The sequence below is a fragment of the Artemia sp. Qi Xiang Cuo genome, chromosome 1 (genome assembly GCF_049724085.1).
Source record: "Artemia sp. Qi Xiang Cuo chromosome 1, ASM4972408v1, whole genome shotgun sequence".
Classification (NCBI taxonomy): domain Eukaryota; kingdom Metazoa; phylum Arthropoda; class Branchiopoda; order Anostraca; family Artemiidae; genus Artemia; species Artemia sp. Qi Xiang Cuo.
In genome coordinates this window covers 105,864,416-105,882,430 of record NC_142794.1, presented here as the reverse complement: position 1 = coordinate 105,882,430, position 18,015 = coordinate 105,864,416, and the positions used below count along the sequence as shown (strand labels likewise).

The window sequence follows — 18,015 nt, the reverse complement described above, 5'->3', positions numbered from 1 at the left end:
AATAAGGTTTAATTAGAACTGAGGTATGTCTTTCCACACAGAATTTTGTTCTTGGTTAAAATAAAAAGAAATAGCATTATAATTCAAAGTTAAACCATTGGTGCCGATCTCCTTTCTATGGTCTTTCTGCCAAAAAGTGCACAGAAAAAAGTTAAAGGCCAGTTTACAACGCAATACCTAATTGACATCAAACACTTTATGACAATCAAATTCATAAAATGTACTATTTTATTCATATTAATGCCCCCGAGCGGATATATTTTTAACTTAAGGATTTTTCAAATTCATTTAATTCAAAAACAAGACATAGCTCTCGTGGGCAAAGCCCAAATATGATGTCTCTTAGTCGTAAATAGCAAAATAAAGTTGTCTGATGAAACTTCGTCAGGATAAATAAACTAAAGGATAAAAACAATTGAGATTGAGAATAAAAATTTTCGCATAAAATTTCGTCAGGATAAAATAAACTAAGGAATAAAAACACTAGAGATCACTGAAATATTTCACATGGCTTGGTACAAAGCTTTTACTGTGTCGCATGGTGTTACAGTGGACTGGGGTCAGTTTCGGAACCTTCTCAACCACTTTCCTGGGGGGATGATATCTTATAGGGACAAAAGGTGGGGGAAGGAATGATCGGCAGATGGGGTTTTGGAGGAGGGAGGAGCCAAATCTTTTGCATAATTTTTCTCGGTGGGAAGAAAGGGATCCAAGTTTAAATTCTTTGAGGTAGAAGGAGTAAGGTAGAGGACAACCACCATAAATGATTTGCAGTGATCTCTTCTGAACTCGTTCTATTGTATCAGTTTCATCCTGGGTAAGGGCAAAGTGCCGTTTTCTCCCGTTATCCAGTCACTGAATTGCAGCAGACCATGGTCAGTGATTGGCCTTGAAGTAACTTCGGTTACTGAATAATTAATTTTTACTTTTTCCAAGGGATTCCATTGCAGCACATAATGATAACTTCCATCAAGTTGGGCAAATTTACTTCGATTCTGGTAATATTCCGAAAGATTTGTCAGGATTACATCCAGAGAAGTACTCCCCTTAGTTGTTAGGAAATCGACTACAGTTTTAAGGTTAAGTGACCTGGCCAGCGATTTGCTATCGGGCTCGTTAGCATCTTCTAGCATTACTACTCCAAAATATGGGTGAGTTCTCTGGACGTAATCTGTTAATTCCTGCAGATTCTCCCAAGAATCCTCTCTTGCCGCAGCTGGCTGACCAGGTGAATAATATAAAAAACATACTACGACAGAGAGTGGCCTAGGGAGTCGCTTAGGTTGGACTTAGACCCAAATAATTTCATCATTATCTTCAAGAAAAGGTAGGCTATATTTAAAAGCTGAAGTTTGAAATCCTCGTGCACGAGGGTCATAGTTGCTCCTCCTTTTTTCCCAAGAGGATGGTCATCAGGCCGGGATTTATTATTTTGTTAACTTCTCTCCAAAAGAATGACTAAAATTTATACTTATTAAAAATAATTATACCTTTCTTTATTTATACTCCTAAACAAAGAAATTTACTAAAAAAAATTTTTATCTTGATCAAAATATATCAAACTCCTAATCCCTTATAAATCATAGAAAACGTCGACCGGGTTGAAATAACATATGGGATATTAATATCAGTAGAAGATCGAGTTCATAGTCATGGACGAAGGACCTCAAATTTGCTAAATTATCAAAACACGAATGATTTTTACGACGTTGAAGCATAAGAAACAGTGTGTAAAGCTCTCTTGATCCAGAAGTTGGCAATATTTTTCTCCACTCATGCGACATACGTATAATACCGGGGTAGTAGGAGAATTAACAATCGAACAGCCTTGTTTTAGAGAACTTTTATAGGCTAGACAAAAGAAAAAGAAATGTATCAAGCCAAACATTACTCTTCATATGGATGGACGAAGGAAAAATAACGAAAGCATAAGACAAATAGAGGAAAAAGTTTATGCTTTTTCATTATGCCTAGGTTACGGGACGAAATTTTGCCAACGCACTGTGTATGGCACTTTGATGATAAAGTCTCGCCAATCTGAACCCTCAAGTAATTAGCTGAAGGAACGCGCTTTTAAATACAGCACTGGGTTACAATTTCTCGAATCCAAGGATGAAAAAATGAGAACGGGATAATATGACAGGGTCAGTCTTATATTTCACATTGTCGTGTTATTTTGATTTGAACCTTTCCTTCGTCCCTGAAGCCACTTTCAAAACTTTATTATATAGCAAGGACAATTATTAAAGAAACTAACCGTTCTCCATTAAAACCCTTATTTAAATTGAAATCTCTTTATTTTCTGCTTTGTACTTCTTTCACTTTTCTTCAAATAAATGACCACAGTCCTACTGCCCAGTGCAATAATAATTCTTCTAATTTTTATATCGTCTTCACAGTTTCAAAAACTTGCAGATTCCTCACAATTTATCTTTGGAACCGGACTTCAACCCCACTAATAGTTAACAATTATATTAATACGAGTCGAAACACACCCGCAGAGTTCGCACGAAGCTGTCACTCATCTATTTTCTTTAAATGGAATTTCAAAGGAATTCTGGTTAATAGTTGAATTTTTGCCCATGGATATGATGTCTCTGGATTGAGTTCGGATAATTATCAGATCATTAAGACAGTTAGCTAAATTTTTGAGCTATTTCAGTCTTATTTATTGTTAAAATCATGTGTTACCCTTTGGCCTAGTTTTTAATTTTGGGGATTCTTGAGGTGGTCAAAGCGAGTTTTTTTTCTGTTTTTTTTTTTGTAAAATCCTTTTTTTGCTCCTTTCCGTTTCTGATTATGGAGCCTTATGGAGACTTTGTTAAAGAGGTTTTGTGTTAAATTTGTTATTATATTCAGTGTCGTTACTAGCCAAAATGTTTTTTTCGGGAGGAGGAGGAAGAGATTTTACCGACTGGCTGATCATTTTTAACCGACCGTTTTTCGTCAATAATTAGCATAATATCCGTTTCGAATACGATATGTAAAATCAGCGCACGAGTCAGTGAAACCGCTGCATTTACCAACCGGAATTTAGATTTCGGTACATATCATGTCACTATTTTAATGCTGTATATTTAACCAAATGGAAAGTTGTAGCACCATCTATAAATCACGGCAGGAGTCGGTAAAACTGCTGCGTTTACCAACCAAGTTCGAAATTTCTGTAGATGATATGTTAGTATTTACCTGGTCTTTTTTGAATCGAACAAAGAATTTTAAAGGCGTCGGAAAAATCATGGCGCAAAGCACCACAATTTCACCGATTTTTTTTTTACCGAGTGAACAAAAACATTGGAGGGAGGACGTCCCCCCAGTACGTGACGACCCTGACTATAATAACTATGATCTGAATTTAATTGGAAACGCCTTTGATCCCCATCTAAACATTTTTTTTATACAATAATTTTTTTTGTGATTCTTGTATAAATACTATGAAACATCACTAAAAAGAATTTACTGTTTTGTGAAGGGTACCAGTTATCAATTTGACACTTGACATTTATCAACTGGCTATCGCTATGTTAACATCTAATCTTGGTATTTGCCAGTTGAAATTTCCAGTGTGTAACTTGAACATTTACTCTGACCGTGCATGTCCCTGGACTTTCCTAAGGATATTAGTAACCTTGGTTCTTGTTAACTGTACAATAGGATTTTTTATAGTCCTGAATAGTGAAGGAAATCAGAGGTGAGATTTCTAGTTATAAATAGCTCATGTCTGACACAAAGGAACCTTCTCAAAAAAGGAGATGTCTCACCATTCCTGCCCTCAAAAAGAAACTAACTAGAGCCCCCCGACTCCTATGTCTAAATCATCTACAAATCTTAAGGGGATTCAAGCCCTAATCATCCGTCAAGCTAAAAGTACTGGTGAAACCCCTGTAAAAAAAAATGATGCATTTAGATCACCCCCTAAAGAACTCCAACCAGAGATCAGATCACTCCCCGATTATTCCCCACCAATTGAATCTCTAACTAGTTCCCTAGACCAGCCAAACTATTACATTGTGATCATCAAGAAAACCAATAGTCAACCCTTTACTAGAGATCGGGTAATGGATATTACCCTATATTTCTGCTATCTAGCTCAACTTTTGAAGTAGTTTTCCTGAAAGACGGTTTAATAGATATTTATTTTACTTCTCACAAGGCAACGGATTCAGTTCTTTCAAGGTCCAGGAAAATAGTCAGTGAGGGTTCCAAAATATTTGCTACTTCAAAAGAAATAGAAAAGTTGTATAAATACATGGTTTATGGTGTTGACACCGGTATACAAACAGAGGAGTTTACAGTTGAACTTATGGATTCTTTGGGTCATCCTGTCCAACCAACAACTGCCACAAAACTCGGCTTGAAAAATGATGGTAATCTTATACCCAGTCACTCGATGCTCATTGTATGCAAAAAAGAGTTGCAAAGAGAAGTTTTTTTGTATGGCATGGCCCTTCGCCATAAGTCCTATAAACCAAAGCCCTTACAATGCACAATTTGCCTAGCTCATGGCCATAGCAAAAATAATTGTAAACAGTCACTCCAATTATGTTGAAAATGTGGAAAACCTTCCCATGTTACAGAAAATTGTATTGAGAAATTCACTTTTTGTAAAAATTGTAATAATAAGGGGCACACGGTATTTGAGATGCATCTTTGTCCACCCTACCACAATAGGTCCGAAATCCTCCGAACCTCTGTGAGATTTAACTTGCCCTACTCCGTTGTAGCTGCTACAATCCCTATAAAGCCAACTCCCAGATGACCCTTAAATAGTCAAACTCAAGTTTCAAAGGACCAGAGGCAACAGGTCCCACACACAATAGATAAAGGTTGCTCATTTACCCAATGTTCCACTCAATTTCCTCTACTTAACGCCAAATCTTAACCTTCCTCTTCATCTCAACATCCAGTTTATCGCATTCGAAAGTTATTAATCATTGTAATCGAGAATGGCAAAGGTTAGCCATATACCTCGCAGTTTCCCATCTTATCGATGTTGGTAGTGAGCCAGTTGAACTGAAAAATATCCTTAAAAGAAGACCGTTACTACGGTCCTAGGAGAGGAAATCTGGCAAACAGCTAAGGTCCAACTTATTCCAACTCAAAATTTTCTACGATCCCAACTGTTACCAAGTCCTCCAGAAATTTGAAAGAATCACCGGCACATTTTGACGTAATAGGATTAACAGAGACGTGTCTTTCCGATAATGATGACACTAGTGATTTTTTACTCCCTGGCTACCAAATAATCCACATGCTCAGAAGATTGACTAAGCGTTCAGGGGGTATCTCACTTTACATCCGTTCGAGTATAAATTTTACCAGGCTATCAGAGTGCGAATTTATTTTCTCCACACAAGTAAATCTCAGATGTGTTTATTCAATAATTGTTAACATAGTTATCGGCCAAAATTTCTATATACTCTCCTTGTTTTATAAACCTCCTCCATTTTTGACCTCATGTTTTTGTAATCTGTCTGATGATTTCTCTAATTTTATTAATCTACCCCATAAAAAAGCAACAGTTCTTCGGGACTTTAATTGTAACCTACTCAATGTTGGTTAAAACATTGAGTCTGACACTTTTTTGAATCAGTGACCGTGAATGGTTTTTTACTCACAATTTTATATCCCTGTAGGTTTGATCGTGTGATATCAACTTCAACATTAATTGACAACATTTTTGTATCTACTTCTCTGCGAAATGACCTGTCCTCAAACACAATATTTTTGGATCTGTCAGACCTCTTTCTTATTTGTTTGTCAATACCTTTGCAACCACTAACTCAACGCTCTAGAATAAATTTCCCAACACAACTGCTACAAATTACAGCTCTACGAATATGACCCATTTTACCGATCGCCTAAGAACCACTGACTGGTCCTATGTTTTAAGTTGTCAAGAGGTAAATTCTGCCGCAAATGGTTTTGCGCAACGACTAAGTGAGATTAGCCATTCAACTTTTCCTATTTGTAAACAGAACTGGAAAACTATCGGATGTCGTATAGCCTCGTTGTCTCCTCGTATCGTAAAAATAAATTATATAAGTTAACCTGTAAGACCAGTAGTGATATTGACCTATCAAATTAAAGAAATTATAAGAAATTATGCACTAAACTCATCTGTGAAGTGAAGAAAAAATATTATTATACAAAAATTCTCAACTGCAAAGGTAACCTGAAAAACATTTGGTCCACCATCAATGATATACTCTCAAACAATAGAAAATCAAAGTCTATACCCATTCGCCTTAAAGACACAAACAATAGATTAATTGACCCTTTACATGCATCTGACACATTTAATAATTATTTTTCTGATATTCCTCATACTGACTCCTGCTCCTCCTGTCAGGCTGTACTCCCTTGCTTCAATTCCAGATACATGTTTCTCAGCCCAACTGATAGCAATGAGGTACTTCGAATCATCAGTTTTCTCCCTATTAGTTTAACACTTGACTGTCTTGGATTAAGAAATATGCTCTTGAAGACCATATCTCCTTTTGTTTGCGAGCCCATCAAGCACATTGCTAACCTATCTTTAACCCACGGAGTTTTCCCTGATTTACTAAAGTCAGCCATTGTTATTCCTGTTCTAAAAACGGTGATCCAACGGAGATAGGTAATTATGGTCCAATTTCAATTCTTCCTGTTATATCCAAAGTGCCCAAGAATATTATCTTCAGACGTCTGTCTCCCTTTCTGTTCAGCATTCAGCCATCCGTTTCCTTGATTTCTCCTTATCGATACGGCTTTCGGCCGAAATTTTCCCCTTCCCATGCTGTAATTGACGCCACACAGCTCATACACTCACAATTCAACCTCTAAAAACTGTAGTGGGCTTATTTTTGGATTTCTCTTATGGCTTTGACACGGTCTATCATAGTATTTTCATAAGTAAATTAAATAGTTATGGTATTCATGGAGTTCTCCTCTCTTGGTTCGGCTCTTATCTATCTGGAAGGATACAGAGTGTGAGCCTGGGTGGAGTATATTCTCAGCCCTTACCTGTTCGGAGGGGTGTCCCGCAAGGCTCCTTTCTAGGTCCGATTTTATTTCTCCTATATATCAATGATCTTGTTATAGACCTAGGCCCTTCAGTATATCGTGTACTATTTGCTGACGACAGCAAATTCTTCATCACTGGCACCAATTTCCCATCGGCAATGACCTCTGCCCAAGTCCTTCTGAACAGAATCCAGGCGCGGTGCCTTACGAATAACATCACCATTGACGAAAAATGTCACTTAGTATTATTTAGAACCCCCTACAATAAACACGTAATTCAACCTGTTCTTGGTCTCAAGTACTCCTCCGACTTCTTTCCGCAAGTGGAGGTTGCCCAGTTTCTTGGTGTATTTGTTGACTCATGCTTGCCATTCTCTAATCATATTTCTTACATCACAGCAATAATTTTGACACAAGTAGTTATGATTAACCGTGTGAATTATTTTCTTCCTCCTGACATTCTAGTTACCCTCTATTATTCTTTTATTTTTCCTTACTTTCCTTATTGCGGATCAGCTTGGGGAATTACGAATCACAGCTTCACTAAAAAACAAAATTTTTTCCAAAACCGTGCCATTAAAGCAGTTTTTCGGCTTCCCCGTCTATATCCAACCCGTGATTTTTACTCAGATTTTGTTGTAGTTCCACTAGATCAAATCCTAATAAAATTAAACTTATAGCTTGCTTACTCAGCTTTCCACAGCAATCTTCCTCCTCAACTACTAACCTATTATAGTATTAATAATTCGGAAGCCCACTGCCTCCGTTCATCCAATAGAGACTTTATAATCCATAAATGTGTTCTAGTGCTGCCCAGTAATCTCCTATTGACAAATCTAATATCCAATGGAAAAAAAATTACACTCTAGTGTTGAGCTAGCCACAAGTTTCCGAACGCTGTACAATAATGTAACAAAACTTAACAATATAATTTAATCTTTCAATTCTCTATCAATTTGCTTTAATCACTCATGTTTTTTTATGTTTTTGTTTTTACGATGTCAGTGTTACTTTATTTTTTTTAATTGTTTTTATGGTCCTTAACAAGTTTTCTTTTAGGACCTTTATTTTTAGTGATATTATGTCTTATTTTCATTAGAATAAAATGAATTGATTTAAATTGAAAGAATGTAGAAAATTGGAAAACAGAAACGGAAAACAGAAACAACAGATATGTGCTCGAGAGAGTAGTCACAATGGTCATGTGCTGAAACGCTTTTAAAGAATATAGATAAGAAAAAAATGCCGAAAATTATTCATGGATTTTGTGATTTCCTTCATTCAATATTTAAATTCAAGTTAGTCTTCAAGTATATGATTCTACCAATTCCTCAAAATTTGCAGGGCACAATACCTCGAGACTTTGAAGAAAATGAGATCCATAATTCTTCTATTTCTACTGATTTTCTTTAATTCTCTAATTTAACCGATTTTTTCCACGCTATACAGGAGCAGGGGGGGGGGCTGTTTCATTTTTTTTCCTTCCAGGAGGTGTGAATAAATACATAAAAACATAGACATAAAAATTAAATGGAACAAGACCACATGTAAAACTTAGACATGCAAATAAAACTGAATGTAAATTCCCATAGACCATTGTATAGACCTTATATTTGACCTGAAACTAGAAAAATGATATTTTACTATATTTATCGTGCTCATATAGTTTTAAAGTGAAAATGAACCGTTTCTATAGTTTTTTCGTCAATTATAGCGGCATTCCAAATCATTCCGACGTCCCAAGTCATTAAAATAAAATATATAATTCATTCTTCAGTGGCTGTTGAATACACAATCATCTGCTTTTTCTTATTGTTAGACTGTTAGACTTACTGTTGATTTTTTAGTGCTATTAGACCTGAGTATAATGACAAAATTTAAGTTTTCCGTTTCGCAATGATTTTAGACGATTTCGATGAAGCACTTCATTATCATTATTCATAGCGGCGCTGGTATTTAAGTGTATTTGATTGCCATAAGCCCTGATTACCCCAGTGTTTCAGAATTCAAATTAATGTATCTTGGTTTGATAGTCATTCCAGCCTTGTCTTCTTATACACGAAACAAGAAAAATAAACAAAAATAATTAATTTCAAGGAATTTCATGCAAGATTTAAATGCGACTCAATAGAGTTGAAAGAGACATCTATTATTTTCAAGTTTAGCCGTTATTAGTTAACTTAGAAGAAAAGAAAAAACCTTATAGAAATTTGCAATAATGCCCCCCTCATCAGGTGAACTATGGGGATACCAGTTTATGCCCTCGACTATTGTTGTGGACTGTCTTCTACCCACTGGGATAATCATTCCGCTGTCTTGCCAGAGAAATTGGAAGCTGGAAGAGATCAAAGGTGTTATTTCATTTGTAGGCTATAGGCCTAATGTGTAGGCTCTTTCATTGAGTTAGGCTTAGGATAACATCAAATTCTAGTAAATAGACATGCTCTGCATGGTTGGCCACAGTTGGGCATTGGTCCAGTGTTTCTACTAGCTCCTTCTTAGAATATGGTATTTCCCTATAGGCCTAGAACTAACTGGAGAGAAGGAAACATGTTAAGAAAACAATTTGTACTTCATAATGTGCAGAATAATCATAATTGACACATTATTGAATGCAGCCTTGCTATACTTTATCCCCCCCCCCCTAATGTTGAAATTTATAACCTAATCTTCCTTAGTCCCTAGATTAGAATTTTACTCAGATTTTAAGTTTTTTCTCTTTTGTTGGCTAGTAAGGTTATCTAAAGTTTTGGTAAAATTCTACTTTAGTTACTTTTACCTATCTTGGAAAGGGGTGAGGTTAGGAAAATGAAACTTTCAGAGATGGGTCTACAGGCTAAAATATGTCCTGGGAAGGTATTTTGAAGTACTTATCTCCTCCCCTGCTCCCTCTAGAGGATCCTGAAATTTGCCTACATGACAGGTATACCTATTGAAATTTTGACAAAACAACATTTTACCTTAATTTTCAGTTATGAGATTCTTTTTCTCTGGCTTTAGTTCTGAAAATGCAATTTCTGTTATTTGAGTAGTATTTTAAGCCATATCAATGTGAATTTTCAAATTAGGAAATGTATTTGCATATCTTTCAAACTCTATAAATCAGGATTTAGTGAAGTTGTGAGGCTGAAAATAATTTTGTTGGACTTCATTTTAATCATAAGATCTATTTTACAAGGTTTCACTTTTATAACACACAGATTTATAAAGGTCATCAAAGGTCAGGGTCATCTTGCTCTAGAGCGAGAAGGAGTGGTGGTAGGTACTTCAAAATACCTTCCCGGGACATACTTTAGCCTTTAGATCTATCCCTGAAAGTTTCATTTTCCTAACCAAACCTCTTTCCAAGATAGCCTAAAGTAGCTAAAGTAGAATTTTACCAAAAGTTTTATTTTGTCAGCTGAGTCACAACATAGATTGCAGTTGTATCAAGTTAACAAATCAATGTAAGGGTTTTGTCCAAAACCATTATAGGAAAAAGTAGCAATGCCCAATAGCACAGACAAAAAGAGTTGCAAATCAGATTGTATCAAAACTTTGGTATTAAAAACAATTGACAACAAACTGAGAATTAGAATTTTTACAGAACTCTGGTAATTTTGGGTAAACATTATAGGCTATAGAAAGGTAGAATTCTAGACAAGCTACTTTTTGCTACCTTGGAAAGTATTTAGGTTAGGAAAATGAAATTTTCAGGAATGTTTCTACTGGCTAAAGCATTTCCTGGGAGTGCATTTTGAAGTATCCTTTTTCCACTCCTTCTCCCTCTAAAAGACACTGACCTTCAATGACCTTTAAAAATCTTTCTTTTATAAAAGTGAAGCCTTACAAAATAGATCTTCTGATTAAGTACAAAAGAAGTTGGTACTGGTGCATTATGTGGGCGCTGCAAGGAAGTCAAGTTTGGTTGATGCTAATAAAATTAAATAAAAGAGGATGACTATATAATAGTTTAGAAACAAATTTGGGCTATATATTTGCACATTAGGGGTGGGGGTAGGGGATGAAGCATAGCATATATTAAATATGTAACCTAACGTAGATGATGGTCACTGTATATGTGACCAAAATATCTAGTATTTTTGTGAATTTCTATCACTGTTATCATCATCACTGTCTATTAAAAGGATTTTATCCCTATTTGAACTTTTATTTATGTAACCTAACTTAACCTATATACCCCCCCCCCTAAACCCCAAAAAACAACTGTTTAAATATTGTAACTCATTGAGAAACAACTCTTTGCTATCATTTATCTACAGCAGTCTCTTGCAAATAGCCTGTTTGATGGGTTTTGTTACTGGTTTCCTTGATCTAGTTTGTAGCAGTGGGCCTGCTTAATTCACCAGTACCAAAAGTATTTTCAGCTTCACAATTTTGCTTAATCCCAATTTATGAGGTTTCAAAGATCTCCTAGATTTAGAAAAAAAACATTTACTCTATGGCTTAAAATTGATAAATTAAACAAAAACTTAACAAGTTTGATTGTAATTCTACTTCAAAGAAGGAGTGCCAGTGTAGCTGAGATGGACAGATGCAATTTCCTTGATTGACAGAAAACAACACCAGCATTTTAAAGTCATTGTAAAATGAGGTGGGTAAACTCATGATGAAATGCTGAGAGTTCAATGGGAAGGGAAATTGGGACAGCAGTTGAACTCTCAGCTATGCTGGCACTCCTTCTTTAGAGTAGAATTATATTCAAACTTCTTAAGTTTTGTTTAATTTATCAATTCTACTCCAAAAGGAGGACCTTAGCTCTGCTTTGAGTTAAACTGAGATTTTAAAGTTCAGCATGAGCTAAACCAACACTAATGATCATTAATAGCCCTATTCATTAAAAGAGGTCACTGTACAAAAATTGGTTTATTGTAAGATATTTCAAATATAACAAAATTCAGTGAGTAATTTCAAAAAACAGATAACTATTGTCCACTTTCAGTTGGTTTATTATAGAACCTTTCAAACATTTTGTCATTTGTCCAGTCCACATATCTTATGATTTTATCCACATCAACTCCTCTTGCTTTAAGGTGGGATATCAGGGCAGACAGTGTGCTATGAGCACCATAAACATGTATATCTACACATGCAAGAAATAATACTTCTTTTATCCATCTAGAAATAGATGACATGGAAACAGCAGTATGAGGCTTACAATATGTAGGAAAAAGTACATCATCTCTTTTTGGGTATGACATCATTCTAATGTACCTAGCTACATGCATCACCAGATGCAGGGACATTTCTTGAAAAGGCCAAAATTTAACTATTGATTTGTGGTTGCCTAGTTTTGTTGTTTTTAACAACACATTGATTTGAAAATCAAAAGTTCCATCATCATTGTGTATCATATTACTAAGGGAAAAACTGAGCAAAACCCAAACTCTTTCATGCTGATAGAATCAATAAAACTGCTAATTTTTATTATTTATTTTATTCCAATATTCACTGTGCCAGGTACTTCAAAGTATCTGATATGCAGCTATTCATTTACCTCTTTCAATGGCCTCAAGGTTTTAAATGTCTATTGAACCTTCTTTTGAAGGTGTCAACAGAGGGATTTGCAGAGATAATATCTCCAGGAAGATCATTCCAGATAGTAGTGCAATGCCAGATGAAGCTATTCCTCAAGCACTTGGTTTTTGGCATATCCTCTCTTTAGATAATTGGACCAAGCTGTGTGCCTTTGTGTCTGCCTTGTCGGCTGGACAAAGGGGGGCACAATTCAAGAGAGCTTGTCTGAGGGAGGTGAATTCATGTATTTGTAGAAAACAGCCATCAACACTACATCAAACCTTTCATTTAGAGGCTGGAGCAATTCTTGTGTAGAGGCACAGCCTGCCCTATTTGCCCTATTCTGGATCTTCTGAAGTGGTGCCAACAGTGTTTTCAGAGCACCAGCATATAGTGGGCATCCATATTCAGTTTTGGGTCTGATGCAGGACTTTTAGAGTGAGATAATTGAGCTTGATGGAAAAAGGTTTTTGCAGTGAAGAGTAACTCCCAGCTTTCTTGCACAGGAGGTTCTCACCCAATCAAGGTGGTTGTTCCAAGAGAGATCAGTGGAGAAATGAATCCCCAGTAGACAAAGCTCGTCAACTCTCTTTATAGCTTCATTTTTGAAGATAAAACTGGGGTTTTCACATGGCACCTTTGATTGGGTAATTAGAAGCTCCTTTGTTTATGATGCATTGAAGTTGATCATCCATGCATCAGACCACTTTTCAATTTTCAAAAGATCCATCTGTACGGAAAGGGAGGCTTGTGTTGGGTCTTTGTGTTTAGGGACGGCTGAGTGTGTTGTGGTATTGTCAGCAAAGTGATGCAGAGGGTTTGCGAGGTTGTCTCCCATGTCGTTTATGTAGATAAGGAAAAGCATAGGTCCCAAGACATTGACCTGGGGTACCCCTGCTTTCACTGGATATTTGCAGGAAATAAACCCGTCAAGAACAACCCACAGTGAACAATTGGAAAGAAAGCTCTCAATCACTTTTAACAGACATCCGCAAACACCATACATATAGTGTTTCTTTAGCAGGCCACAGTGCCATACTCTGTCAAAAGCTTTTGCAATGTAAAAGGATAGTAGCCTGATGTCATATCCCATTGCCAGTAGTTCTATCCACTCCTGATACTGGGCCACTAGGCAGTCTAATGTTGAGCATTTCTGGTGGAATCCATATTGGCAATTGCCTAGGAGGTCATTTGATTCCAGGTACTGATGGAGTGTTTTATTGGAGACACTCTCGTAGACTTTGCCAACACAGGAGAGAAGGCTAATAGGCCTGTAGGAGCCCATGCTCGTTGGATCGCCTTCTGGCTTTAGAATAGGTATAACATGGGCGGACTTCCATGTTTGTGGGAAGGTTCCGGAGCGAAAGCACAGCCGGAAAAGCAATGACAAGGGTCCAGCTAGTTCGGCGCTGCAGGACTGGAGGACAACATTTGGTTTGTTGTCAGGACCCGTGGCTTTGGTCACATCCAGATGCTGCAGAATGCAAAGGATCTTGGGAGCAGAAAAATTTACATGTTCCAGGACAGTGTTGGTTCAGTCAGAGAATTTTGGCACTTCTCTACTGTCATTGTCTAGATTTGAGAATTTGGCAAAAGCCTTAGCAAGAGCTTCAGCCTTTGCCTGTGGATCTTGTACCACTGTCCTGTTACTCTGGAGAGAAGGAATTGTGGTCCCCTTGGACGACAGTAAAGCCTCCTTGACAATTTTCCACCAACTCTTTGCCAAAGCAAGTTGAAGCTTGGTGGCAAATTTCTCCTTATACTGAACCCGGGACTGCTGAATCGCACAAACTGCATCTTTGCATGCATTCATGAATGCAATTCTGTCCTCTTTGCTCTTTGAAAGTAGCCATTGCTTGTGTGCCTTTTGCTTTGCTTGGATTGTCTTCTTACACTGGGCATTGAACCAAGGTTTATCCTTACAGGACACCTGGATCCACTTTGAAGGGATATGCTTTTTGACAGAGTCAACTATGGCCTGCTGGTACTTATCTGCAGCTTCCTCTGGGCCTTCCAGGAGGAAGGCTCTCCACTGCTGACAAAAAAGAGTGTTTCTCAAACTGTCCCAATCACCTCTTTTGTATAGCCAGATTGTTTGTTCATGCTTTACTGGAGGCAGAATATGTAGGTTTCCACAGGCAACAATGGCAACGTGGTCACTGGTGAAAGCATGAATGTCTACCTTAAAGGAGTCAGGGTGATCTGTAAGGAAGAGGTCAAGATGAGATGATCGGTTTGGGCCATGATACATGTTGAAATTGACAAGTTGTTCCAGCCCGTAAGAGAGAGATAGATCATACAAGTCTGACCCTTCCCTATCAGTATTTTTGCTGCAAAGCCACATGCTATGATGGACGTTGAAGTCTCCCTGAGGGATAATGGCAGACTGAGCATACTTGCCCCAAATATATTCAAGGGAGCTTTCAAGGTAGCTGGTAATCTGGTAAGTTGGAGGGTTATACATGGTACTGACAATCATGGATTTATTTGGGAGGGTCACCCTGACCCACAGAGCTTCTTTGCCTGCTGAATCTGGTATGTTCAGGCATGAATAAGGTATATGGCCTGTAGATAAACAGCAACACCTCCTCCTCTGTATTTAGTGCTGTCAGTACGCTCTTGATCCCACCTGAGGAGCATGTATCTCTGTATGGCAACCTCACTGCTCTGAATTTCTTGGTTTAGGCTGGTCTCAGTGATGCACATGATAGATGGCTTGACCAAGTTCACTAAATGTAGGAACTGGTCAAACTTAGATCTGAGACTTAGGCCTGTTTGGATGGTTAGTGGACGTGCTACAGGTTGTCATCTAAATGGCTGTTTGGTCTGAGGCTTTTTGTTGTTAATCATAACCAGGTAAAAGAATCTTTGCTGGGTTGTTAGCCCAACAAAGCCCACATTGCCATGCATCCTTAGATGGGGAACAGTGCCACTTGCCACGCACCTCATTACCGCATCTTCAACATGGAGGTGGTACCCCATAATGGGTTAGGATTTGGTACAAGTGCCTCCCACCATACAACTTTGAAACCATGTTGGTTGAGGGCTTGAGACAAAAACTAATTTTCAAATCTCAATTTTCAAATGTTAGTGTCTTTGATTGAAAATTTTCAATATCCCAAGCTGGCAATCTAAAGAGATCAAATACACATGTTACATCCCAAATACTAGAAATCTTGGGTAGACTAGGCCTTCTATTAAACACACCTTTAATGAACTTCTTGGTGATGTGATTACTGCCTAACTGAAGGTTTGGTAAAATTGCCAATAAAGCACTCCTTGCTGTATTACTAGCACTGTATCTAACGCCTGAGTGAAAAAGTTCCATAATTCTTCTTCTATTTAACAGTAGGCTTTTCAGTAAAACTATTTAGCCCTTTTCCTTTTGCTTCACTCTGTGGGCTACAGAGCTACTGGCTTGATTGCCTCATATTTATTAGATATATTCAGATATCTTTCAGCAGATCTTTTGACTCTAGGAGTTAAAATATAAGATGATAGATGTCGATTTCTATGCTATGTGTGAATGTATAGTTGGCTAGGCTCTTGGCTGATAGTGGGATTTTGTGGTGTTTGAAGTATTTTAACAGTTTACAAAGCAAGGTATGTTGTGCAGACGTCAGCATATTACATTCAAATAGGCAATGGTCAATTGTTTCATTATTCATATTACACTGCCTGCAAAGAGGGGACAGGGGAATTGAGCCACTTGAATTAGAAAGCTTATATGAGAATGCAAGGAAATTTAGTCCATTTGTTCCAGAACGAATTCTATGATAAATTTTAGAAAGATACTTATTGGGAAAGGGGGAAAGGATAGGATTAATCTTATTAAAATTAATATTGGATAGCCTCCATCGGTAAATATCTCTAATTGGGATTGGTCTCCCACTTGGCTGGTCAATATTTATAGCATTTTTTGCTATTTCATCAACCTGATGATTACCACTTATGCCAGAGTGGGTAGGAATGTACTGAAAGTAAGTTTTTATGCCACTTGAAGCAAGATTATCAATAATACTGAGACAATGATAAGTGTCAATGTCCAACTTATATTGAGGAGCTGAGGCCAGCAACTCAAGGCTTGATAAAGAGTTGGAATAGATGATAATATTATTTGAATTTTCAATCAAAGGTTGGTTTTGCTTAAGGTGTTTTAATGCCATGATTATGGCATTTAACTCAGCAGACATTATAGATAAATTATTAAATAATCTCTCGCCCATTGCAATTTTCAGGTGAGGAAGGAAAACACCACTTGCAACCTTCTCATTCATTTTTGACCCATCAACAAATATTTGGAAGTGATTTTTATTGGTAATTGTATTAAGTTCTGCAAATTTTTTCTGGACAAAAGCAATGGGGGTTAAATCTTTATTCCATTTTGAAAATTCAGTATTTATTATGGGAAATAACCAATTCCATGGAGGGGATTGGGGGAAAGTTGGTGCAATAGACTTTGCTGGTACAGGGAACTTCTCATTTGCAGATGAGTATTGGCATACTCATCTGCAATACCTCTATACATGACTGGATTTCTTAACCAATTATGTAAGGTGTGTGAGCTATTCGAATCAATTTTTGTAAGATGTTTTGTCAAGAGAAAGCTATGTCTCTCCCTGATTGTTGTTAATCCACTCTCCATAAGCAGAAACTTGGTGCTTGTGGGTTTTCTAATACCAAATATTAGATGTATTATATCGTTTTGTGTTGTTTCGATTTTTTGCATCTGGGTCTTTGCACATGCACCATAGAAAATTAGCCCATAGTCAATATGGGGTCTTATATGTGATTTATAAAACTGGAGTAAGGTTTTCTCGTTACAACCCCAGGGTGTGGAAAGAAGTCTTTTTAGTATATTTGCTTTTCTATAACATTTTTTAATTGTGTTTGAAATGTGGAGGTGGAAATTAAGTTTTTGGTCAAGCATGAGACCTAGGTAATTAATATTATTATCTTCTGGTATAGTTGTTTTATTTAGAGTTAGTTTTGCATTAACATAGTTTCGCGTCCGGTGAAATTGAATTATTTTTGACTTGGTGGGTGCAATGGGTAAATCTGAATGTTGAGAGAATTTTTCAAACTGGAAAAGTGACTTTTGCAGATTTGACTGTGCTATCTGAAAGGTGTTGCCAGATGACCATAGCACCAGATCATCAGCATATTGTAGATTCGTGTGGGGTAGGTTCATGTCCGAGAGATATAGGGCAAAAAGGAGGCAACTGAGGACTGCTCCCTGAGGTAGGCCTTTGGATATTGTCTTTTGAGGTGAAGAGGCTGAACCAACACAAACCATGAAACTTTGCACTTCTATGAAGGATTTAATAAATGATACTAGCTTAGGAGGTACTCCAAGGTTTGCAAGTTTATTTAAAAGGATTTGGTGGTTCACATTGTCATAAGCTCCTTCAAAATCTAGGAAAGCTGCCACTAGGATATTATTTTTTGAGAAAGATTCATTTATTGCATTTGTTAGCAAAATGAAAGCTTCTG

The 18,015-nt window shown here is 37.1% G+C and overlaps 1 protein-coding gene across 2 annotated transcripts in view; it reads left to right on the top strand.

Annotated features, from left to right (window-relative positions):
• Positions 1–9,203: 9,203 nt before the first annotated feature.
• The window catches only part of Pi3K92E (phosphatidylinositol 3-kinase 92E), a 273,282-nt gene continuing 264,470 nt past the window's right edge, over positions 9,204–18,015 (top strand). For both annotated transcript variants that reach the window (XM_089088449.1, XM_089088440.1), the window contains exon 1: positions 9,204–9,356. In XM_089088449.1, the coding sequence (XP_088944575.1) occupies positions 9,224–9,356 (133 nt within the window). In that variant the 5' untranslated portion in view covers positions 9,204–9,223. The remainder of the gene's footprint in view (positions 9,357–18,015) is intronic.